We start from the raw sequence: 27,469 nt of genomic DNA, 5'->3' as shown, positions 1-27,469 counted from the left end.
AATAGAACTACAGTGAGCAGCTGCATTACAGAAGTCTTTAGGCATCATCAACCTTAAATCTTAAACAGCAAACAATGTCACAAGATGAGAGAACTGACCTGAGTGTATCCAATATTCCCTCGGTTGTCCTCTTATCCCCACTGTTGGTATGAAGTGAGTGTGAGAAAAAACGAAATGGAAAACGAGACAGGGTGAGGGTCAGTAGGAAGCGGTGGGTATGAAAGTGACATTCTCTCCATTCCTGTCCTCTATAGCCGCACTGTTTCCCTCACCCACTCCCATCTTCTCCTATTGTGCCTGCATGGGAAACACCAAATGTGTCTGTGTGTGTCTGTGTCGACAGAAATGCTTCTTAGTGGATAATGTCTGAATTATATTTGATTGATATAGTAGTAGTAAGAGGTTTCTCTTAAAAACATTTACCAAGGCAAGGAATCGATGAACAACAAACATATTTCAAACAGCTCTGGAGCAATGATAAAATGGTTTATTTGATTATTGTATGAATGTATTCTGTATGAATTTTGTATGGAGAACAAAATAAACAGAATATTCACACTTTTTGTTAATCCTAAAGTCTATCACAGACAATTCTGGCATCTTGACCAAGCTGATAACCTGCATTTGGCACATACAATATTATATATTATTACAATATTATCAAGTCATAATTCAAATTTGGCATCAATAAAAACCCTAATACTTCCAGACAAAATACATGTTTATAGCAGCTGCCTTATTGATGGTTTGTTATTGCCAAACGGTTTTAATATATATACTCACATACTGCACTTAAACCATTCCTATTAAAACAAATAAACTGATTGTCAGGCCAAAAAAAAAAAACATATACAGAAATTGGCACAATTATGAAATGGCACACACTATAAAACAGGAACAATTACTTTGTTTGCGGTACACAACCCAATTTTCGGTGCCTGTCCCCTCACAAACATTATGACACAAATTCAAGGGCGACATTCTAGTCACTTCTCCTCCCAAAGTCATCTCTGTGTCCAGTCTCCATCGCCTTTATGTCTCCAGCCCCTCCGGTGGCAGTTGGCTGTCAACCTACACGTGCCCCAGCAGTCCCAGGACAGATGGCCGTCCAGTTCCTCCCTCCCCGCTGTGGTCTCGGTCATATCAGGGCATTGCTATCGTCATCTCTGCTGCAGTTCACGCTAGCCACCAGCGGGTGGTGTTTCACAGTCTTATTGCTCCACTTGTGGGCATCCTGGAGACCAGGCTCCAGGCAGTACAGACAGGCTCCGAAGCCGGCCAGCACCAGGACCGACACCAGCAAGTAGACGGGGACGAACCAGTCTAAGAACATCCAGGACATGCTGCTGTGTGAGGGGGGGGGGTGGGCAGGAGGAGGGGTGGGGGTGAATGGGGATGGAGTTGATAGGGGCAGAGGGGAGTGGAGAGGAGGGATAGGGAGGAGGAGTGGTAGGGGTGAAGGGGGGTGGAGGGGAAGGGTAGGCAGGAGGAGGGGTGGGGGTGAATGGGGATGGGGTTGATAGGGGCAGAGGGGGGTGGGGGCGAGGGGTAGGCAGGTGGAGTGGTGGTGGGGGGGTAGGCAGGAGGAGTGGTAGGGGTGAAGGGGGGTGGAGGGGAAGGGTAGGCAGGAGGAGGGGTTGGGGGTGAAAGGGGATGGAGTTGATAGGGGCAGAGGGGGGTGGAGGGGAGGGGTAGGGAGGAGGAGTGGTGGGGGGGTAGGCAGGAGGGGTTGGGGGTGAATGGGGATGGAGATGATAGGGGCAGAGGGGGGTGGAGGGGAGGGGTAGGGAGGAGGAGTGGTGGGGGGGTAGGCAGGAGGGGTGGGGGTGAATGGGAATGGAGTTGATAGGAGCAGAGGGGGGCATCAATAGCAAAAGTTATGCAAGCGTCTGCAGCATACATGTTAACTGTATACAGTATATGAAGCTAAGCACTCGGAGTAGTACAAGGTACTGTACTCCAATCTAGTCCATAAGGGCAGACCATCATCAATTCAATATCGCATTAATCTCCTTCTCAAATAAATCAAACCATGTTCATTCACGGACACACCGCACATCAGCAACAGCATAATTCCACACACAGTCATGATGATAATAACCCAGCAACCGTTGAATAAAAGACTCACACACACCCCCTCCTATCCTCATCCTCGGTACATACCTGGCTGTAAGTCTGTGTTGCACAATGTGTGCCGTCTTCTGGATGTTGTCTAGTTGCAAGTAATGTGACGAAGGGTGATGGATTCCTAGATAATGTTGATTCCTAGATAATTCCTACATCTAACTCCACCACGCCTCTGGGCAGCTCCAGATGAGGTTTACGGCATAGCAGGTGTCATCATCTCCCTGACGACGATGAGCGGCTGCTGGAGCTGCATGCATGCGGGCTCCTACTGATCTGGGGTTCTGACATCACATTTGGGGAGGGGGGGGCGTTGCTATGACAACAGGCCCTCGTGATGGTGTGAGGATGGAGGGAGAGGGAGGTGGTGGTGATAGTGGTGGTGGTGGTGGGGGGGGGGGGGGGGGAGTTACATAACAGTAATCCTGTTTCTTCTATTCTGGGGGGGGGGGCAAGCTCTTCAGATGTCTCTGCTCATCCTCCGGCGTGAAGGCACTGCGTGAAATCAATTCCACTTCATTTAACACGGAGGCCGTCAACATAGTGTATGTCTGACACTGAGCGAGAGAGGGCCATATTTCTGTCTGCCTTTATTCACATCCGTGTTAAATGAAGTGGAATTGACTCAGGCTGGAGCAATAGAACCTCCCTTGTATGGAAGCTCTCCTCTACGAAAGGACACATTTTTTTTCCCCTCTTGGTGTACTGTAACTGAGACAGGGAACTGAATTAACACTGACAAGCAGACAGAATTACCCACTTATTCCCAATTGGGCCTGTGGGTTTGAATGGCTAACACAAACACGAGACACATTCTGTTCACAATTGATCATTTATTAACATATTTAAATTAGTTCTGACCTGTAGCAAGGCACTGTTTTGAAATACAAAATGCCGTTACCAGTTCGTGGCTGGACATTACATCAAAGTAATAATCACAATTAAAGAATTAAAGAATACAACAATTAGAATACACAATTAAAGAATACAACTAAAAAGAAATGGGTAGCACTTCACATTAAGATCACATTTGTAAAGGGTTTATAAATCACTTATAAACAAATATAACTCATTAGTTTATTGTTCGATATTCACTTGGCACTTGCCAAATAGGGTGCTTGCAATCAGGTAAATTCATGTTTGTAAGTGGTTTATAATAAACTGCTAATATAATAACTGACCTTAAGTGTTACCAAGAAAGGACATACAGCAATGGATTAGAGTAACGTAAGTCAAGTACATTAGACTACAATTCAAAGGTACAGTACAATACAACATCAATACCAGGGTTTTTTCAAGTATGTGAACGCACCATTTGTTTACTCCTGTAGAATCCTCTAGAAGGGCAGCATGCCCAGAGAACACCTGGAGACAGGACACCGAAGCCGAACACAAAAACACCGGCTACGCCTGGAGTAAAATAAAAAAGGCTCTGAGTGGAGTTCACTATCCCCAGGCCATCAGGATGCTCAATGACTCTCAATGACTCTAAGTAAAAACCAAACCATCCACCTACACTCACTAGGCATCCACATGCACACACTCACTTTAAAACTACACTCACCTTAACACCCACTCAGACACTTTAAACACTTTACACACAGTGTACAGTGTATAGCGCTACACTTATTGTGTACTTATTACTTATTTATCTTTTTATTACAGATTTTTTGTTACTTATTACTTATTTTAACTTTTTATTACTGATTTCCCTTGTACTTGTATATCGTGTATTGTATAGTGTATAGCATATTGTATAGTGTATAGTAGGTGTTACACCATACTTATGACTTATTTTATTTTGTTATCTTTAATTACTGGTACTGTATGAAGCACTTTCTCAGGGGGGGGGCTGTACAGAACAAAGCATTTCACTGTACTGTACATGTGACCAATAAAAGCAAACTTGAACTTGAAACTTGAACTATGCTGCTCTTGGGCCGATGGGTTGTACATAGGGATGTAACGACACTGAACTCACAATTCAATTGTGCAGTAAGTGAGTAAATTCTCTGGCTGGTGTTCTGTGTATGAATGTATGGATGACATCATGAATACTAGTGTAATTAAAGGCACAGTATACTCTACATAGTAGTATAATTACAGGAACTGTTATTGCTTGTCACTGATGTTGCGTGTAGCAGAATGATGATGATAAAAGCATGTGTGTGTGTGTGTGTGTGTTATAACTTGGATACCTGTATTTTCTCTGCAGAACTAAGTGACTGTGAGGGAGCTTCCATTTGCATGAAGTCAGTGACAACATGAGCCACGCTCTCAGGAGTATTCAGGTGGACGTGGTGACTGCCTGGTACTGACACGACAACACCCTGAGAGAGAGAGAGAGAGAGAGAGAGAGAGAGAGAGAGAGAGAGAGAGAGAGAGAGAGAGAGAGAGAGACCGACCTCAACATCAGATGGTACAGATGTTTCTATAGAAAACACACGTCCCCTGAGTGATATAAATAATTGAGAGAGAAAACAGATACGCTGCCTATAGGAAGTCTACACCTAATTTAAAAATGTTCATCTTCTGTTTCCCCAGAGCCTGGAATCGAGATATGGGACAATACAAGATTAATATTTTGAGGAGGGTTGTGTAGATTTTATATAGGCACTATATAACTGTAAATCAATTATGTACTCCTTTCCTCTCAGAAAAAACTGCCAATTTAACCAATTCTAGTGCCAGTATTTAGGTCAGCGTTGGGGTTGGAGCTATATATAGAGTATATTCTTGCTGCCTCTGTGATGCTGATTTAAACTTGGATCAGCGGAATCCTACTCACTCCTCTGTCTTTGTAGCCTTTAATTAGCCTCGAGGTGAATTTCTTCTGATCTGGCTCAGCAAACATCTTCTCAAACCCCTCCTCTGCTCTGTAAGGGCAGAAACAAAGACACTTCAACAGCTGCAGTGTGCTGCAGTGTAGGAAGAGTATAGCAAATAGGACATTTATTTGAATGATTGATTAAAGAGAACACGAGGAAGCTTTTTGGGTCAACATTTTCATTTGAAATCACTTTGTGAATTGACTGAATTGAAATCAACCCTGGTAGCATGGGATTTGATGTGACTTACAGAACTACTAGAACACGGGCCTGTATCATGTTCTGGAACTCTAGACTCTGTTCAAGACTGATGCGCACAATGTTTTTCTGAAACAGATGCAAGCAGTAGCAGTAGAGAATTATTGCCCACAGTGATCAACAAAATAATACATAAAGACTATTAGCACTTGCTCACAAAGCTAAAGAGAGAGAGGGAGAGACTTACTAGATTGATTCGAAAGTCTCGGGTAAATGCAACACCTATGAAAGAACATCAAAGTGTTTAATACTGTGTATACCGACACAAAAACAACCAAAGATCATGAGGATAACTACTCACTAAGCATTACCGGAATACTATGAGAAGAATGAAGATAACAACATCAAAGAGACAGAAACAAAATGTAAAAACAGGAGACAGGAGAAGAGGAAAAAAATTTGAGACAATGAAAGGACAGAAAGTTAAAAATAAGTTTTACCCCCTTCCACTTCTGCAAGCCCTCGTTCTAGAAGAGCACGCACAGATTGCTCTGAGAGGGAAGGATTTGCAGATAACAGCCTAAAGGAGATAAACGTACCATAGAGAGTGTTAAACACACCATAGATTGATAAACATAATAACGTCACCATAGAGAATGGTAAACACACTTAAGTCACCATAGAGAGTGGTAAACACACTTAAGTCACCATAGAGAGTGGTAAACACACTTAAGTCACCATAGAGAGTGGTAAACACACTAACGTCACCATAGAGAGTGGTAAACACACTTAAGTCACCATAGAGAGTGGTAAACACACTAACGTCACCATAGAGAGTGGTAAACACACTTAAGTCACCATAGAGAGTGGTAAACACACTAACGTCACCATAGAGGGTGGTAAACACACTTAAGTCACCATAGAGAGTGGTAAACACACTTAAGTCACCATAGAGAGTGGTAAACACACTTAAGTCACCATAGAGAGTGGTAAACACACTTAAGTCACCATAGAGGGTGGTAAACACACTTAAGTCACCATAGAGAGTGGTAAACACACTTACGTCACCATAGAGGGTGGTAAACACACTAACGTCACCATAGAGAGTGGTAAACCCACTAACGTCACCATAGAGAGTGGTAAACACACTTAAGTCACCATAGAGGGTGGTAAACACACTAACGTCACCATAGAGAGTGGTAAACACACTAACGTCACCATAGAGGGTGGTAAACACACTTAAGTCACCATAGAGAGTGGTAAACACACTTAAGTCACCATAGAGGGTGGTAAACACACTAACGTCACCATAGAGAGTGGTAAACACACTTAAGTCACCATAGAGAGTGGTAAACACACTAACGTCACCATAGAGAGTGGTAAACACACTAACGTCACCATAGAGGGTGGTAAACACACTTAAGTCACCATAGAGAGTGGTAAACACACTTAAGTCACCATAGAGAGTGGTAAACACACTTAAGTCACCATAGAGAATGGTAAACACACTTAAGTCACCATAGAGAGTGGTAAACACACTAACGTCACCATAGAGGGTGGTAAACACACTTAAGTCACCATAGAGAGTGGTAAACACACTTAAGTCACCATAGAGAATGGTAAACACACTTAAGTCACCATAGAGGGTGGTAAACACACTTAAGTCACCATAGAGAGTGGTAAACACACTTAAGTCACCATAGAGAGTGGTAAACACACTTAAGTCACCATAGAGAGTGGTAAACACACTTAAGTCACCATAGAGGGTGGTAAACACACTAACGTCACCATAGAGGGTGGTAAACACACTTAAGTCACCATAGAGAGTGGTAAACACACTAACATCACCATAGAGAGTGGTAAACACACTAACATCACCATAGAGAGTGGTAAACACACTTAAGTCACCATAGAGAGTGGTAAACACACTTAAGTCACCATAGAGAGTGGTAAACACACTTAAGTCACCATAGAGAGTGGTAAACACACTTAAGTCACCATAGAGGGTGGTAAACACACTTAAGTCACCATAGAGAGTGGTAAACACACTTAAGTCACCATAGAGAATGGTAAACACACTTAAGTCACCATAGAGGGTGGTAAACACACTTAAGTCACCATAGAGAGTGGTAAACACACTTAAGTCACCATAGAGAGTGGTAAACACACTTAAGTCACCATAGAGGGTGGTAAACACACTTAAGTCACCATAGAGGGTGGTAAACACACTAACATCACCATAGAGAGTGGTAAACACACTAACGTCACCATAGAGAGTGGTAAACACACTTAAGTCACCATAGAGAGTGGTAAACACACTAACGTCACCATAGAGAGTGGTAAACACACTTAAGTCACCATAGAGAGTGGTAAACACACTTAAGTCACCATAGAGAGTGGTAAACACACTAACATCACCATAGAGAGTGGTAAACACACTTAAGTCACCATAGAGGGTGGTAAACACACTAACGTCACCATAGAGGGTGGTAAACACACTTAAGTCACCATAGAGAGTGGTAAACACACTAACATCACCATAGAGAGTGGTAAACACACTAACATCACCATAGAGAGTGGTAAACACACTTAAGTCACCATAGAGGGTGGTAAACACACTTAAGTCACCATAGAGAGTGGTAAACACACTTAAGTCACCATAGAGAGTGGTAAACACACTAACGTCACCATAGAGGGTGGTAAACACACTTAAGTCACCATAGAGAGTGGTAAACACACTTAAGTCACCATAGAGAGTGGTAAACACACTAACGTCACCATAGAGGGTGGTAAACACACTTAAGTCACCATAGAGAGTGGTAAACACACTAACATCACCATAGAGAGTGGTAAACACACTTAAGTCACCATAGAGGGTGGTAAACACACTTAAGTCACCATAGAGAGTGGTAAACACACTTAAGTCACCATAGAGAGTGGTAAACACACTTAAGTCACCATAGAGGGTGGTAAACACACTAACGTCACCATAGAGGGTGGTAAACACACTAACGTCACCATAGAGAGTGGTAAACACACTAACGTCACCATAGAGGGTGGTAAACACACTTAAGTCACCATAGAGGGTGGTAAACACACTAACGTCACCATAGAGGGTGGTAAACACACTAACGTCACCATAGAGGGTGGTAAACACACTTAAGTCACCATAGAGAGTGGTAAACACACTAACGTCACCATAGAGGGTGGTAAACACACTTAAGTCACCATAGAGAGTGGTAAACACACTAACGTCACCATAGAGAGTGGTAAACACACTTAAGTCACCATAGAGGGTGGTAAACACACTTAAGTCACCATAGAGAGTGGTAAACACACTTAAGTCACCATAGAGGGTGGTAAACACACTTAAGTCACCATAGAGAGTGGTAAACACACTTAAGTCACCATAGAGAGTGGTAAACACACTTAAGTCACCATAGAGGGTGGTAAACACACTTAAGTCACCATAGAGAGTGGTAAACACACTAACGTCACCATAGAGGGTGGTAAACACACTTAAGTCACCATAGAGAGTGGTAAACACACTTAAGTCACCATAGAGAGTGGTAAACACACTTAAGTCACCATAGAGAGTGGTAAACACACTAACGTCACCATAGAGGGTGGTAAACACACTTAAGTCACCATAGAGAGTGGTAAACACACTTAAGTCACCATAGAGAGTGGTAAACACACTTAAGTCACCATAGAGAGTGGTAAACACACTAACGTCACCATAGAGGGTGGTAAACACACTTAAGTCACCATAGAGAGTGGTAAACACACTTAAGTCACCATAGAGAGTGGTAAACACACTTAAGTCACCATAGAGGGTGGTAAACACACTTAAGTCACCATAGAGAGTGGTAAACACACTTAAGTCACCATAGAGAGTGGTAAACACACTTAAGTCACCATAGAGAGTGGTAAACACACTTAAGTCACCATAGAGGGTGGTAAACACACTAACGTCACCATAGAGGGTGGTAAACACACTTAAGTCACCATAGAGAGTGGTAAACACACTTAAGTCACCATAGAGAGTGGTAAACACACTTAAGTCACCATAGAGAGTGGTAAACACACTTAAGTCACCATAGAGAGTGGTAAACACACTAACGTCACCATAGAGAGTGGTAAACACACTAACGTCACCATAGAGGGTGGTAAACACACTTAAGTCACCATAGAGAGTGGTAAACACACTAACGTCACCATAGAGGGTGGTAAACACACTAACGTCACCATAGAGAGTGGTAAACACACTTAAGTCACCATAGAGAGTGGTAAACACACTTAATCACCATAGAGGGTGGTAAACACAATAACGTCACCATAGAGAGTGGTAAACACACTTAAGTCACCATAGAGAGTGGTTTAGTTTAGTTTAGTTTAGTTTATTAGTTTATTATATCGAGGACAATCCTAATACATGAACCATATAAAATATAGTAAAAAAGGCAGCGTTAGCCTAGTCGGCTAATTTTCAGCTGAAGTCCCCGGCCAGTTGCAACATGGCGTCCTGAAAAGTAACGTCATTAGTTAAAATAAAACATTTAAAAATTCTAAGAACACGTGGCTGAGACAAGGTACCCCAACATCACACTTGACAAAAAACACACGTAAGCAAGCTGAGGTGATTGAAGGGGCTACAACAGACACCACATACACACTTATGGGGGCAGCGACATTTCAAGCACATAGAAGCCACAGGACAATTACAGGCCACACAACATTAAGCACTTACAAACAGTTAAACAGTTAAACATTAAACAAAACAAAACATACAAAAAAAAGGCATTATGGGGAGGCAGCACAGAGAGGGATTAATGAGGACAAGTATAGTTCTGTGTCAGCCAGGCTTTCATGTGTGTTGTGAAGGTGGAGTAAGTATGTATGTCTTTGAGTTGGTTGGGTAGTGAGTTCCAGTTTTCTATTGCTATCACTGAGAAGGATTGCTTACTGAAGGTGCTTTTCCTGAATGGAACTATAAGGTCGCCACGAGAGGTGCTTCTGGTGGGCCGTAAGCTGTGGTCACGCTGGTTTATGAAAGAGTTAAGCGGGGGAGGAGCTTTGTTATGCAGAATTTTATGGATGAGACAGATGTTTTTGTATTTGATGGTGTCTTCCCAGCTAAGGTATTTACATTTGTCTAGGATGGTACAGTAGTGTGTGCTGTTTGGCTTCTGGTCCATGACCTTAAGGGTCCGCTTGTATAGGGTGGCTAATGGCTTTAGGGAAGTGCTGTATGCATGGCCCCAGCTTGTCAAACAATATGTGAGGTGCGACATAATTGATGCGTCCATGTATAGTCTGGCAGCACTCATGGTCAGTGAGCTTCTGATGTACCTGAAGTTTGCCAGGCCAAACTTCACCCTACCAGACACTTTCTTGATGTGCTCTTTGAAAGTCAGGTTTGAATCAATGATGATCCCTAAATATTTGAACGACGGAACTATACTAATGTTTTGCCCTGAAATGGTTATGTTTGCCGTGGTCATATTGTGTTGTTTGGAGAAGAACATTCCTACAGTTTTATTAACGTTGAGCTGGAGGCAAGAGCTGTTGAGCCATTTGGTGACCTTTTCCATAGCAGAGCTAAGTTTGGCAGCTGCCAGGTGTTTGTTCTTGTCATGCACATACAAAACAGTGTCATCAGCATACATTTGTACATGCACTTCTGGGCAGACAGATGGTAGGTCGTTGATATATAGGCTAAACAAGAGTGGGCCAAGTATGGAGCCTTGTGGTACCCCGGTGCAAGACATGATGGTAGGTGAGCGCTGATTGTTTATCTGGACTAGCTGATTTCTGTCACTGAGATATGAGTCCAACCATTTAAGGGCTGATGGCAAGAAGTTAAAGGCAGACAGCTTGGTGATAAGGACCTGGTGATTGACTGTGTCGAAGGCTTTGCGGAGATCTAAAAACACAGCACCTACAACACCTCCTCTATCAACCATACCTTTGACCTTTTCTAGGAAGTAGCAGTTGGCCGTTTCTGTAGAGTGTAGGGTCCTAAAGCCAAACTGCATTGGATGAAGGGGAAATGGGCTATTGCTTAAAAAGTGAACGAGCTGCTCTGTAACCCACTTCTCAGTGACCTTGGAGATAATGGGTAAAATACTGATTGGCCTATAGTTACCAACATCCTGGGGGTCACCTGACTTGAAGATGGGAGAAACAATAGCTGTTTTCCAGGTACTAGGGACTGTTTCCTCAAGTATTGATTGGTTGATAATTTGTGTAATGGGGTGGACTAGGTGTTCTTTCAGAGATTTCAGCATTGTCGTGTCCATTCCATAGATATCCTTCGCTGTTGAGAGTTTGAGAGATGAAATTATGACTTGGGTTTTGTGTGCCGAGATGGGCTGAATGCTGAAAGAGGGCTTGGTTTCATCAAGTTCAACATTATTGTTGGTTATTTGAGGAAAATTCTGTGCGATCTCTTTTACATCGTAAACACACTAACGTCACCATAGAGGGTGGTAAACACACTTAAGTCACCATAGAGAGTGGTAAACACACTTAAGTCACCATAGAGAGTGGTAAACACACTAACGTCACCATAGAGAGTGGTAAACACACTTAAGTCACCATAGAGAGTGGTAAACACACTAACATCACCATAGAGAGTGGTAAACACACTAACATCACCATAGAGAGTGGTAAACACACTTAAGTCACCATAGAGGGTGGTAAACACACTTAAGTCACCATAGAGAGTGGTAAACACACTTAAGTCACCATAGAGAGTGGTAAACACACTAACGTCACCATAGAGGGTGGTAAACACACTTAAGTCACCATAGAGAGTGGTAAACACACTTAAGTCACCATAGAGAGTGGTAACACAGAGCATGAAGTGAGACGCGTACTGAAGGCGGTGGACCCCAGGAAAGCCTCGGGGCCGGATGGCGTCCTGGGACGGGTGCTGAGAGACTGCGCCGACCAGCTGGCCGGGGTTTTCACCAACATCTTTAACCAGTCCCTGTCCCAGGCCACCGTCCCACCCTGCCTGAAAACCTCAACTATCATCCCAGTCCCGAAGAAAAGCACGGTGAGCTGCCTAAACGACTACCGCCCGGTGGCACTCACACCAATCATCATGAAGTGCTTCGAGAAACTAGTCCGGGCCCACATACTCACACGCCTCCCGCCCAACCTGGATCCATACCAGTTCGCCTACAGAGCCCACAGGTCCACAGAGGACGCCATCGCGACGACTCTCCACGCCACTCTATCCCACCTGGAGAGGGGAAACAGCTACGCGAGACTGCTCTTCGTGGACTTCAGCTCCGCCTTCAACACCATCCTTCCAGACAGGCTAGTGACCAAACTACTAGACCTGGGTCTATCACACTCTATATGTGCGTGGATCAAGGACTTCCTGACCGACCGCCCCCAGAGGGTGCGGGTGGGCCCCCACACCTCCACAGCCCTCAGCCTCAGCACTGGGTCCCCCCAGGGCTGCGTGCTAAGCCCCATTCTCTACAACCTCTACACCCACGACTTCACCCTCGTCCACCCCAGCAACTACATCGTAAAGTTTGCAGACGACACCACCGTGGTGGGATGTATCTCGGGGGGGGACGAGGCGGCGTACAGGGATGAGGTAGAGCAACTGAGCAAGCTGTGCAAGGTTAACAACCTGCTGCTGAACAAGTCAAAGACCCAGGAATTCATCGTAGACTTCAGGAGGAAAAAGTCAGAGATCCAGCCCCTGCTCATCGACGGAGAGAGCGTGGAGAGAGTCTCAACCCTCCGATTCCTGGGACATCACATGCGGGATGACCTGACCTGGAAGGACAACACAAAAGGCACCATCAAGAGGGCACAACAGCGGCTATACACCCTGAGATGCCTCAGGAAAGAACACAACAAGCAGGAGATACTGGTGGCCTTCTACCGCGGCGCAGTGGAGAGCATCCTCACCTACGGCATCTGCAACTGGTTCTACAGCTGCACAACAGCGGAGAGAAATGCGCTACAGAGAGTCGTGAGAACAGCACAGAAGATCACCGGCGCCCCCCTCCCCTCTCTGGAAGAGCTGTACAACACACGCTGTCTCAGGAAGGCCTCCAAGATCTCCAGGGACCCGACCCACCCTGGGCACGTACACTTTATCAGGCTGCCCTCGAAAAGGAGGTACAGGACCCCGGCCGCTAAGACAAACAGACTGAAGAACTGCTTCTACCACAGGGCCGTCCAGGCCCTGAACACAGCAAAGACCTAAGTTCTGGGCCTTGGACAGTCTGGACGGATTGTATGGCAGCTGCTGGACTGAAAAAATCAGGTGTAGTGCTGAGGCACAAACATGTACATTTCAAGCCTGCAAACTGTGACACTTTAAATAACGTGAAAAAATACTATTGTGCAATATGACAACCCTAGTTGACTATCTGTGCAGTATAGTACAGTGGATTGTGTACATAGCCTTTATTTATGTAAACCAGCTCCTTCCCTTCTTGTGATTTTATTCTTTTTCTAAAAGTGTTTTTTTTTTTCCTTTCCTAACACCAGGGGAGCCACCCCTCCTAAATTTCGTTGTTTGGTACCTGTACTGTAGCAATGACAATAAAGTCCATTCATTCATTCATTCAAACACACTTAAGTCACCATAGAGGGTGGTAAACACACTAACGTCACCATAGAGAGTGGTAAACACACTTAAGTCACCATAGAGAGTGGTAAACACACTAACGTCACCATAGAGGGTGGTAAACACACTAACGTCACCATAGAGAGTGGTAAACACACTTAAGTCACCATAGAGAGTGGTAAACACACTTAAGTCACCATAGAGGGTGGTAAACACACTTAAGTCACCATAGAGAATGGTAAACACACTAACGTCACCATAGAGAGTGGTAAACACACTTAAGTCACCATAGAGAGTGGTAAACACACTTAAGTCACCATAGAGAGTGGTAAACACACTTAAGTCACCATAGAGGGTGGTAAACACACTAACGTCACCATAGAGGGTGGTAAACACACTAACATCACCATAGAGAGTGGTAAACACACTTAAGTCACCATAGAGGGTGGTAAACACACTAACGTCACCATAGAGAGTGGTAAACACACTTAAGTCACCATAGAGAGTGGTAAACACACTTAAGTCACCATAGAGAGTGGTAAACACACTTAAGTCACCATAGAGGGTGGTAAACACACTTAAGTCACCATAGAGAGTGGTAAACACACTAACGTCACCATAGAGAGTGGTAAACACACTAACGTCACCATAGAGAGTGGTAAACACACTAACGTCACCATAGAGAGTGGTAAACACACTTAAGTCACCATAGAGAGTGGTAAACACACTTAAGTCACCATAGAGAGTGGTAAACACACTAACGTCACCATAGAGAGTGGTAAACACACTTAAGTCACCATAGAGGGTGGTAAACACACTTAAGTCACCATAGAGAGTGGTAAACACACTTAAGTCAACATAGAGAGTGGTAAACACACTTAAGTCACCATAGAGAGTGGTAAACACACTTAAGTCACCATAGAGAGTGGTAAACACACTAACGTCACCATAGAGAGTGGTAAACACACTTAAGTCACCATAGAGAGTGGTAAACACACTAACGTCACCATAGAGAGTGGTAAACACACTTAAGTCACCATAGAGAGTGGTAAACACACTTAAGTCACCATAGAGAGTGCTAAACACACTTAATCACCATAGAGGGTGGTAAACACAATAACGTCACCATAGAGAGTGGTAAACACACTTAAGTCACCATAGAGGGTGGTAAACACACTTAAGTCACCATAGAGAGTGGTAAACACACTAACGTCACCATAGAGAGTGGTAAACACACTTAAGTCACCATAGAGGGTGGTAAACACACTTAAGTCACCATAGAGAGTGGTAAACACACTAACGTCACCATAGAGGGTGGTAAACACACTTAAGTCACCATAGAGAGTGGTAAACACACTTAAGTGTGTTTCCCCTCCTAAATTTCGTTGTTTGGTACCTGTACTGTAGCAATGACAATAAAGTCCATTCATTCATTCATTCATTCATTCATTCATTCATTCATTCATCAAGTCACCATAGAGAGTGGTAAACACACTTAAGTCACCATAGAGAGTGGTAAACACACTTAAGTCACCATAGAGAGTGGTAAACACACTAACGTCACCATAGAGGGTGGTAAACACACTTAAGTCACCATAGAGAGTGGTAAACACACTTAAGTCACCATAGAGGGTGGTAAACACACTTAAGTCACCATAGAGAGTGGTAAACACACTTAAGTCACCATAGAGAGTGGTAAACACACTAACGTCACCATAGAGGGTGGTAAACACACTAACGTCACCATAGAGGGTGGTAAACACACTAACGTCACCATAGAGGGTGGTAAACACACTAACGTCACCATAGAGGGTGGTAAACACACTAACGTCACCATAGAGAGTGGTAAACACACTTAAGTCACCATAGAGAGTGGTAAACACACTAACGTCACCATAGAGGGTGGTAAACACACTTAAGTCACCATAGAGAGTGGTAAACACACTTAAGTGTGTTTCCCCTCCTAAATTTCGTTGTTTGGTACCTGTACTGTAGCAATGACAATAAAGGCCATTCATTCATTCATTCATTCATTCATTCATTCATTCATTCATCAAGTCACCATAGAGAGTGGTAAACACACTTAAGTCACAATAGAGAGTGGTAAACACACTTAAGTCACCATAGAGGGTGGTAAACACACTTAAGTCACCATAGAGAGTGGTAAACACACTTAAGTCACCATAGAGAGTGGTAAACACACTAACGTCACCATAGAGAGTGGTAAACACACTTAAGTCACCATAGAGAGTGGTAAACACACTTAAGTCACCATAGAGGGTGGTAAACACACTTAAGTCACCATAGAGAGTGGTAAACACACTAACGTCACCATAGAGAGTGGTAAACACACTAACGTCACCATAGAGAGTGGTAAACACACTAACGTCACCATAGAGAGTGGTAAACACACTTAAGTCACCATAGAGAGTGGTAAACACACTAACGTCACCATAGAGAGTGGTAAACACACTAACGTCACCATAGAGAGTGGTAAACACACTAACGTCACCATAGAGAGTGGTAAACACACTTAAGTCACCATAGAGGGTGGTAAACACACTAACGTCACCATAGAGAGTGGTAAACACACTAACGTCACCATAGAGAGTGGTAAACACACTAACGTCACCATAGAGGGTGGTAAACACACTTAAGTCACCATAGAGAGTGGTAAACACACTTAAGTAACCATAGAGAGTGGTAAACACACTTAAGTCACCATAGAGAGTGGTAAACACACTTAAGTCACCATAGAGGGTGGTAAACACACTAACGTCACCATAGAGAGTGGTAAACACACTAACGTCACCATAGAGAGTGGTAAACACACTAACGTCACCATAGAGGGTGGTAAACACACTTAAGTCACCATAGAGAGTGGTAAACACACTAACGTCACCATAGAGAGTGGTAAACACACTTAAGTCACCATAGAGAGTGGTAAACACACTTAAGTCACCATAGAGAGTGGTAAACACACTTAAGTCACCATAGAGGGTGGTAAACACACTTAAGTCACCATAGAGAGTGGTAAACACACTTAAGTCACCATAGAGGGTGGTAAACACACTTAAGTCACCATAGAGAGTGGTAAACACACTTAAGTCACCATAGAGAGTGGTAAACACACTTAAGTCACCATAGAGAGTGGTAAACACACTTAAGTCACCATAGAGGGTGGTAAACACACTTAAGTCACCATAGAGAGTGGTAAACACACTTAAGTCACCATAGAGAGTGGTAAACACACTAACGTCACCATAGAGGGTGGTAAACACACTTAAGTCACCATAGAGGGTGGTAAACACACTTAAGTCACCATAGAGAGTGGTAAACACACTTAAGTCACCATAGAGAGTGGTAAACACACTTAAGTCACCATAGAGAGTGGTAAACACACTAACGTCAACATAGAGGGTGGTAAACACACTAACGTCACCATAGAGAGTGGTAAACACACTTAAGTCACCATAGAGAGTGGTAAACACACTTAAGTCACCATAGAGAGTGGTAAACACACTAACGTCACCATAGAGAGTGGTAAACACACTTAAGTCACCATAGAGAGTGGTAAACACACTTAAGTCACCATAGAGGGTGGTAAACACACTTAAGTCACCATAGAGAGTGGTAAACACACTTAAGTCACCATAGAGGGTGGTAAACACACTTAAGTCACCATAGAGAGTGGTAAACACACTAACGTCACCATAGAGAGTGGTAAACACACTTAAGTCACCATAGAGAGTGGTAAACACACTTAAGTCACCATAGAGAGTGGTAAACACACTTAAGTCACCATAGAGGGTGGTAAACACACTAACGTCACCATAGAGAGTGGTAAACACACTAACGTCACCATAGAGGGTGGTAAACACACTTAAGTCACCATAGAGGGTGGTAAACACACTTAAGTCACCATAGAGGGTGGTAAACACACTAACGTCACCATAGAGAGTGGTAAACACACTAACGTCACCATAGAGGGTGGTAAACACACTTAAGTCACCATAGAGGGTGGTAAACACACTTAAGTCACCATAGAGGGTGGTAAACACACTAACGTCACCATAGAGGGTGGTAAACACACTAACGTCACCATAGAGAGTGGTAAACACACTTAAGTCACCATAGAGAGTGGTAAACACACTTAAGTCACCATAGAGAGTGGTAAACACACTAACGTCACCATAGAGGGTGGTAAACACACTTAAGTCACCATAGAGAGTGGTAAACACACTTAAGTCACCATAGAGGGTGGTAAACACACTTAAGTCACCATAGAGAGTGGTAAACACACTAACGTCACCATAGAGGGTGGTAAACACACTTAAGTCACCATAGAGGGTGGTAAACACACTTAAGTCACCATAGAGAGTGGTAAACACACTTAAGTCACCATAGAGGGTGGTAAACACACTTAAGTCACCATAGAGGGTGGTAAACACACTTAAGTCACCATAGAGAGTGGTAAACACACTTAAGTCACCATAGAGAGTGGTAAACACACTAACGTCACCATAGAGAGTGGTAAACACACTAACGTCACCATAGAGGGTGGTAAACACACTTAAGTCACCATAGAGGGTGGTAAACACACTTAAGTCACCATAGAGGGTGGTAAACACACTAACGTCACCATAGAGAGTGGTAAACACACTAACGTCACCATAGAGAGTGGTAAACACACTTAAGTCACCATAGAGAGTGGTAAACACACTTAAGTCACCATAGAGAGTGCTAAACACACTAACGTCACCATAGAGAGTGGTAAACACACTAACGTCACCATAGAGAGTGGTAAACACACTTAAGTCACCATAGAGAGTGGTAAACACACTTAAGTCACCATAGAGGGTGGTAAACACACTAACGTCACCATAGAGGGTGGTAAACACACTTAAGTCACCATAGAGAGTGGTAAACACACTTAAGTCACCATAGAGAGTGGTAAACACACTTAAGTCACCATAGAGAGTGGTAAACACACTTAAGTCACCATAGAGGGTGGTAAACACACTTAAGTCACCATAGAGAGTGGTAAACACACTTAAGTCACCATAGAGAGTGGTAAACACACTTAAGTCACCATAGAGAGTGGTAAACACACTTAAGTCACCATAGAGAGTGGTAAACACTGGTTTGACTCAGCATGTTTCTGGCCCCACCCACAGTGGAGGACACACATTAGATCTGGTCCTCTCAGTCAACATCCCCATCAGTGACGTGGAGACCATGCTGGCCCATGCTGACTGTGACCATAGGGCAGTTCTGTTCACCTCATCTCTGTCCATCCCTCCCGCTACCCAATCCTCTGCTCGCCTCTCTCGTTACATTAACGCCCAGACAGCCCCAAGGTTTTCCTCTGCTTTCATGGCCGCCCAAAACATCAGGGCAGGTGAGGCACCATCTGACCCAGAGGAACTCACTTCCATGTTCAACACCTCCTGCCGCTCCATCCTCGACTCGATAGCCCCACTTACCCTGAAAAAGCCCAAACCCAGGGTTTCAGCTTGGCTCAACGACACCATCAGAGCTCAGAGAAGAGCGTGGAGACAGGCTGAACGCAGGTGGAAAAAGGACAGGCTGACCATCTCACTCGAGATTTTGAGGGAAAAGCAGAGGACCTATCAGAAGGTGGTAAAGACTGAAAGGGCCAAGTACTTTGCCACTCTCATCTCCAACAACTCACACAACCCCAGAGTGTTATTCAGGACAATCAACACCGTTGTTCACCCCCCCCCTACCGTCATCCAGGATCCATCCCCGGCTAAGTGCGAGGAATTTTTATCCTTTTTTTCTGACAAAGTCACCAACATCAGAAAAAAACATCCCGCACTCCACCAAGGACTTAGCCGTCACACTGGGATGTTCATCCACTTTCTCCAGCTTCTGTCCTTTCACTCTACCAGCCCTCTCCAAGATGGCCGCTGCACTGAAGCCGGCCTCATCGTCTCTGGACCCCATCCCTACCCCCCTTCTCAAAGAGGTGTTCGACACAATAGGGCCACACATCCTCTCTATAATCAATAGCTCGCTGGCCACTGGCATTGTTCCGCCCAGCCTCAAACAAGCTGTGGTCCAGCCTCTCCTCAAGAAACCTAACCTGGACCCCTCCAACCCCAGTAATTACAGACCTATTTCCAAGCTCCCAGTCGTGTCCAAGCTCCTGGAAAAGGCTGTCCTCAGCCAGCTGTGGCCCTACCTCCAACAGAACAACATCCTGGAGAAGTTTCAGTCTGGCTTCAGACCTGGCCATAGCACTGAGTCGGCACTTTTAAAGGTTTGGAACGACCTCCTCCTCATCGCAGACTCCAGGAAATGTGCTGCCCTGGTCCTCCTGGACCTCAGCGCAGCTTTTGACACCATAGACCACGCCATCCTCCTCGATCGCCTCCAGCAGGAGGTTGGCATCACCGACACCGCTTTGTCGTGGTTCAAGTCCTACCTCAACAATAGAACCTACGCCGTCCACATAGCAGACTGCTCCTCCAGACAAGCCAACCTCACCTGTGGGGTCCCTCAGGGCTCCATCCTCGGTCCCATCTTGTTCTCCCTCTACATGCTCCCCCTATGTCTAATCCCTCAACTATACAATATCTCATTCCACTGCTATGCGGACGACACCCAGCTCTACCTGTCAATCAACACTGACGACCCCGCCGATCTGAAGCGCCTGATGGACTGCCTCCGCGATGTGAAGGAGTGGATGGCCCAGAGCTTCCTACAGCTGAATGAGAGCAAGGGGGAAATCCTCCTCATCGGCAACACCACCGCCATCACTCAGCTCAGCACCAACATGGGAAGCCTGTCCACCCTTGTCAGACCACATGTCAAGAACCTCGGTGTCATCATTGACTCCGAGCTTAACCTTGACCGACAAGTGAGCTCCGTCGTGAAGGCATGCCTATACCAACTACGCATCATAGCCAAGATCAAGTCCTTCCTCACCCCCAGCGACCTGAGGAGGGTCGTCCTCATGCTAATATCATCTAGGCTCGACTACTGCAACTCACTATATGCGGGACTTCCTGATAAGACCATCTACCGCCTGCAGCTAGTCCAAAATGCCGCTGCCAGGCTGGTGTCAGGCACCAAAATGAGGGACCACATCTCCCCTGTCCTCATCTCCCTTCACTGGCTCCCAGTGAAGAAGAGAGTGAAGTTCAAAATCTGCACCTTTGTTTTTAAAGCTCTCAACAGTCTCGCCCCACCATACATCAAGGACCTCCTGGACCAGTCTACCTCCTCAAGGCCCAGACCCAGGCTCAGGTCCGACGCCCAACTCAGCCTGAGGGTCCCACGTACCAACCTCAAGAGGAAGGGTGACCGTGCCTTTGCGGTGATAGCACCGACCCTGTGGAACGCGCTCCCTTCTGCCATCAAGTTTGCCCCCACTCTGGACTCCTTTAGAGCCAAGTTAAAAACCCACCTCTTCCAAAATGACATTCCCTAAATCTACTCCCTATTTGTTGTGAATTGTATGCCTGAGTTTTACGTTTAAGTCGTCTGTGTCTGATTGCTTTCTGTGTTCCTTGTCTTTGTCTTTATCTGTTCCTTTACCCGGGCTGCGCCCCGGGCCGATGTAAAAGTTGGATGGGGGGCGCATTATAAATGAAATTAACATAACATAACATAACATAAACACACTTAAGTCACCATAGAGGGTGGTAAACACACTTAAGTCACCATAGAGGGTGGTAAACACACTTAAGTCACCATAGAGAGTGGTAAACACACTTAAGTCACCATAGAGAGTGGTAAACACACTTAAGTCACCATAGAGAGTGGTAAACACACTTAAGTCACCATAGAGAGTGGTAAACACACTTAAGTCACCATAGAGAGTGGTAAACACACTTAAGTCACCATAGAGGGTGGTAAACACACTAACGTCACCATAGAGAGTGGTAAACACACTAACGTCACCATAAAGGGTGGTAAACACACTAACGTCACCATAGAGAGTGGTAAACACACTAACGTCACCATAGAGGGTGGTAAACACACTTAAGTCACCATAGAGAGTGGTAAACACACTTAAGTCACCATAGAGAGTGGTAAACACACTTAAGTCACCATAGAGGGTGGTAAACACACTTAAGTCACCATAGAGAGTGGTAAACACACTTAAGTCACCATAGAGGGTGGTAAACACACTAACGTCACCATAGAGGGTGGTAAACACACTAACGTCACCATCGCGGTTGATCAGACGATGACTGGGCAGTCTAACAGAATACAATGACACATTGGACACACTGGTCAATACAAATGCGTCCTTATAACTGATTCTGGTTAACTGGTTAAATAAAGGTTGTACAACGTTAAGATAAGGGTAAAAAGAAAGAAAAACGGGATAGAATAATGTTACCTCTCCACTGCTTTCTCGTAGGTGTAAACCCTCTCTTTCCTATCTTTTTTTTTCTCAAACTCGATCATTTCATCCACCCCCTGTCTAATGATTCTTGGGAATTCTTTCTACAGGAAAAACAACAAAGAAAGAGAGAGATTATAATTGTGTCACAGAATTGTTGTTAATACATCAACAATACTAGCTTCAAGGTGCTGAATCTGGCAGCTGGAAATTACTATGGGTTTTAACGTGCACAGGAAAGAGAAAATAACTCGTTCATTCACGTTGAGAGTATTATGAATGATGTTTTTAGGAGTGTTTCAGTACCGGGTCTGTGGGTAAGAATCCATAGGAGTCCAGTAGAACAACTGTGTCCACCATCTCTGGGTACATGGCGCTGAACTGTATTATAAACACACAACAACAGAACAAAGTGAAACCCTTCCCTAACAGTCCCTGGAGATCTCAAACTGCAAAGATATACTGTAACAAATTACACAGTTTATATAGGTTTTTGGGGGGCATTTAGCAGACCCCTTTATGCAAATCAATTGTGAAAGTGAATCATCTATCCATTAATCATAGCAAGAAAAAAGTAATCGATGCTATGGGCTAGGGGCCATTGGCAGTCATAATGCTTGAAGAAGGAAGAATAAAGATTATTATTATTTATGTATTTATTACATTGTTACACTGTTATTATTACACTGTCAGAATATGCTTACCATTCCTGCAAGATTGCCACCTGTACGACAGAGAGGAAAACGATCAGAAAACATACACTTTTTACAATTACTGTACACATCCCCACAAACATGCGTGTGCACCAACAATATCAGATCAAAGTTCTTCCCCTTGACAAGGGGGACACGCCAAGGGTGTCCGTTGTCGCCCCTCCTCTTTGCCATAGCCATCGAGCCTTTGTCCATAGCACTAAAAGCCGATGGACTTATCCCAGGAATTATGAGAGGGGGCGTTGAACATAAAGTATCCTTGTATGCAGACGACCTATTACTTTACATATCGGACCCAAGGAGAGCCATCCCTCATATCCTAGACACTCTCAAAACCTTTGGTACGTTCTCTGGGTACAAACTCAATATAGGTAAAAGTGAGTTTTTCCCCATCAATCAGCTAGCAGGGGATATCACACAGTCTGATCTGCCGTTCACCTTTTCCCCGACCACATTTAAATATTTAGGAATCAACATCTCTCAAAGTATACCATTACTACTCAAAAACAATTTCTCTGCACTAACAACAAAAGTCAAAGAAGATCTGCAAAAGTGGAATAGCTTACAGCTAACACTCGTAGGGAGAACGCAGTGTATCAAAATGAATATTGTACCACGATATTTGTACCTATTTCAATGTTTGCCTCTTTTCCTCCCCAAATCCTTCTTCCGTAACATTGATGGTGTATTGTCATCCTTTATATGGGGCAATAAAACTCCAAGGCTTCAAAAACCCTTATTACAGAGGAGCAGATCGGAGGGCGGGTTGGGTTTACCAAATTTGCAATGTTACTATTGGGCAGCCAATATGCACAAAATTATACACTGGGCCTTCTATCCTGAAACTCAGTGGTGCCAAATGGAATCACATTCATGCTATTCTTCCTCCCTAAAAGCTTTGGTATGCCATGCCAAAAGACTGAAGCCCAAGCAACATACAAATAATCCGATAGTCATATCTACTTTGAGGATCTGGCAACAAATCAAACAGCACCTTGGCTGGAATACGCTTCCCCTTAATACCCCAATATGCAATAATGAGCTGTTCAAACCTGCTAGGATCGATGGCGGATTCTCTCTTTGGGACAGACAAGGCCTTAGCACGATCGGCAACCTCTACAAGGATGGCATATTCTCCAGCTTCGCTCAGCTGTGTACTGCCTTCAACCTACAGCAATCGGACCTATTCAGGTACTTTCAAATTCGGCACTTCGTTAAGTCAAATACATCCTCATTTCCGGATGCTCCTCCCTCTTCGGGAATTGACAAACTCTCACCTGTGGCAAAAATGACACGGCAACACATTTCACTCTTATATGACCTCCTAGCCCCGGATACACCCCTGGCTCTGATGAGGATTAAGACAGAATGGGAATCAGAACTTGGCATTACCATATCTGATGACCAGTGGACTGAGGCATTGAGGGAAATAAAATCTTGTTCATCCTGTGCAAAATTCCAACTAATACAATTCAAAATAGTTCATAGAGCACACTACAGTAAATCTAGACTCGCCAAGATATACCCGGATGTAGTAGACACATGTGATAGGTGCTCCCAGGCTCCTTGTAACCTCACTCATATGTTCTGGTCGTGCCCGAAGCTGGAGGAGTACTGGAAATCTTATTTCAAAGTAATTTCAGAAGTGCTGGGACATGTAATAGAACCGTCCCCACAGATTGCTATATTTGGTATACCTGAAGAAGGCAAAAGAATGTCAGTAAAGCAAGCAAATGTGATCTCATTTACCTCTCTGATAGCCCGTCGGAGAATACTTCTACTATGGAAGAGCACGCCACCCCCATCACCAACTTCATGGCTACGCGATACAATGTCTCTTTTGGAATTAGAAAAAATCAAGTTCTCTATACGGGGTTCGACAGACAGGTTTTATAGTCACTGGCGGCCCCTTCTCACTTATGTTAAGAATCTGACCTCCCTTTCCCCAGAATGATTATTACCATATTGCATTGCAGTGAAAAAACCACACTTGCTGTTGAATAGCCAGGTTGCTATGCAGAGCAATGACCTATAAGACCCTAAAGTAATACTTCCCCTTGCTTCTATCTCTTTTCTTTCTTTTCATTATTTTCTTTTTCTTTTTCTTTTTCTTTTCTTTTTCTCATCAATGTATTAATCTGTTTGTAGTTGTTTTATTTCTGTCTGTCTTGTCCGTATTTTGCAACAATGCACCTATAGAGGAGCAATGATAATATTGTTGCTCACTGTCATATATTTTTGTTGTCATTGTCACGACATACATGACATGCACTATTGCTGGGTCGGTGACTGGGAGACCAAGGGGTTGGGTGGGTGGGTGGGGGGGGGGGGAGGGACCGTTGTTGGCTGTGTTTCTGTGGTGATTTGTATATTTGATATTCAATATTTGTGAATATTGATTTGTGAGGACTGCCAAAATGCCAATAAAATATGTTTAAAAAATAAAATAAAAAAAATACACTTACAGAAATATGTCCAAAAACACCTTCATTGAACCTGTCATGTGGAGAGTTGCAGCATGCCAGAATTCAATGGAGAGAGCTCATTGAAGCCTTATGTCCCATAGGGGATGAAGAGGAGTAAGGAAAGTAACCTTCATTGAGACAGAGACTCCACTCACCCATGCTGTGTCCGATGATGGAGAATCTCTTCCATTGGAGAGCTGCACAAACATGTTCATGAATTAGTCAGACCTAACATGTCTTCAGACCGCATTTAAGAGAGACCTAGGAAAGGAGGCATGAGCAATCCCACATAGTGTGCTGTGTTTACATTTTTACCATTTAGCAGAAGCTTTTATCCAATATTTATCCAGTATATTTAGTATCCTCTCTGTAATCTCCACTCTAGAGCTAAGTGCCTTACTCAAGAGCACACTACTGGTGGTGGTGTTCCCCAGGTGGGATTTGAACTCACGACCTTCTGGTCACAACTCACTATCCCCCTAGGCCACCGCTACCCCTGTGTCTAATGCGTCCAACAATTCATCAGTGTTATGTACCTTCAACGACTCTCCGGACGTCGGCCACATAGGCGGGGAAGGTGTAGAAGACCCCCGGGGGACGGTGGGAGGAGAGGCCGTGGCCAGCCATATCCATGGCAACATACCGGTACTCTGTGGACGTGAGTGTGTGGAAGAGGGAGGGGTCGGGGTAAGAGCCGAACTGACATACTGTACACTACAGTGGAGGTTGGTGGAGGTAGAAATCGGAGGACGGGCTAATGGTAATGTATGGAATGGAATTATTCCTTGTTCTATTGCATGCATTACCATGAACCCGACCCGTCCTCCGATTTCTACCTCCACCAGCCTCCACTCATACACTACTACACAGGTTCCATCTCTAAAACTGGAGAGCTAGAGTGTGCAGGCTTTTGTTCCAGCCCTGCACTAACTAACAGGGTTCCAGCATGGACTACGATTGGTTGATTATTTGAAGCGGTAGTGTTAGTCCTGGGCTAGAACACAAGCCTGCACACCAGTGGAATCGGAGGACGGACTATTGTAAAGCATGGGAATGGAATGAGGATTCATGGAATGCCATTCCTCATTCCATTCCATGCATTACAATGAGCCTGTCCTCCGGTTTCTACCTCCACCTGCCTCCCCTGCTGTATACTCAGTAGCTCTCCATGTTTAGAGATCTAGATCCAAGAATGTCCTTTCAGGCTCAAATGAGTAAGTATTGTATAAGCGAGCATCATACCTTTTGGTAGCAGTGGGATGAGAGTGTTGAAAGTGCCACAGTTGTCTGCCCAACCATGCAGGCACAGTACAGGACGGCCATGATCAGGACCCCACACCTTGCCTCTAATTTCTCCCCATGGCACTGGCATGTTGAACTCTGAAACTGGAGTGCGACATTACATTAATATGATACAGGTGCAATTACACAAATAATGCTGCCTACAACAATCTCAGTAAACAAAACACGCACACGCACACGCACACACACACACACACACACACACACACACACACACACACACACACACCAATAATATAGCTGTGATATTATTACATCTCACCTGCTTGTTTCATTGTAGCAGAAGTCATAATGTGTCTGACACCTTTCAGAGTTTGTATCATTCTGAAAGACCATTTGCTAAATTGGAAAGTTGGTGAAACATATTATTATTGTTATACATTATATAAGACCACAATGCCGATATATACTGAAACTATATACTAGTATTTTTGAAAAACGTAATGCACGAGTTGTCTCTAACCTTTGAAACCTGTCTGTCGCTTCCGGGTGTTGTAAGAGAAACACATGTTATTCTGACCAATGAAATATCAATGCGTCCTCTCGACAAATAGCAGCTGATATCTAGAAACGAAAAAACATAACTGACAAGTACATCCCCCAATCACAACGTCAAATCAGAGCTAGCTTTTTCTGTGAGATGTGGACGTTGTTTCTCTATTTAGCCACCAGGGGGTGCAGTGTCAATACAATAATTGTTGTTGTGTCACACTGTACTGTATAATTAAGTTGCCCCTTTACCTTTGTAGTAAACCTGTAACTAACCGTTTGTTAATACATTTCAACTGTTTGTTTCTTATTCTACTTTCGCTTCAAAACGTACTGTTACTTACTGTTAAATGTGGAAGTGTGAC

The 27,469-nt window shown here is 44.1% G+C and overlaps 1 protein-coding gene across 1 annotated transcript; it reads right to left on the bottom strand.

Moving 5' to 3' along the window:
• Positions 1-2,985: 2,985 nt before the first annotated feature.
• On the bottom strand, positions 2,986-27,099 carry serhl (serine hydrolase like). The gene is made up of 14 exons (XM_080523705.1): positions 27,079-27,099; positions 26,878-26,954; positions 26,556-26,699; positions 25,850-25,963; positions 25,469-25,510; positions 22,840-22,859; positions 22,442-22,516; positions 22,133-22,239; positions 5,651-5,730; positions 5,398-5,432; positions 5,203-5,279; positions 4,913-5,000; positions 4,323-4,454; positions 2,986-3,534 (listed from the first exon to the last, which is right to left on the bottom strand). The coding sequence occupies exons 2-14, from the start codon at positions 26,936-26,938 to the stop codon at positions 3,529-3,531; spliced, it is 981 nt and encodes a 326-aa protein (XP_080379831.1). The 5' UTR covers positions 26,939-26,954; positions 27,079-27,099; the 3' UTR covers positions 2,986-3,528.
• Positions 27,100-27,469: the final 370 nt, after the last annotated feature.

The sequence above is a fragment of the Nansenia antarctica genome (assembly GCF_963989245.1).
Source record: "Nansenia antarctica genome assembly, chromosome: 2".
NCBI lineage: Eukaryota > Metazoa > Chordata > Actinopteri > Argentiniformes > Microstomatidae > Nansenia > Nansenia antarctica.
The sequence above is the reverse complement of the archived record's forward strand: the minus strand, read 5'-3'. Positions and strand labels throughout refer to the sequence as shown.

Excerpts from the sequence above, each read along its gene's own strand:
- serhl (XM_080523705.1), bottom strand. The coding sequence starts at position 26,938 with ATGATACAAACTCTGAAAGGTGTCAGACACATTATGACTTCTGCTACA. Across the intron at positions 5,433-5,650 it reads GCTTGCAGAAGTGGAAGGGG|GTGTTGCATTTACCCGAGAC; the intron begins GTAAAACTTATT and ends GTTCTTTCATAG. Across the intron at positions 5,001-5,202 it reads GCCCGTGTTCTAGTAGTTCT|AGCAGAGGAGGGGTTTGAGA; the intron begins GTAAGTCACATC and ends CTGCCCTTACAG.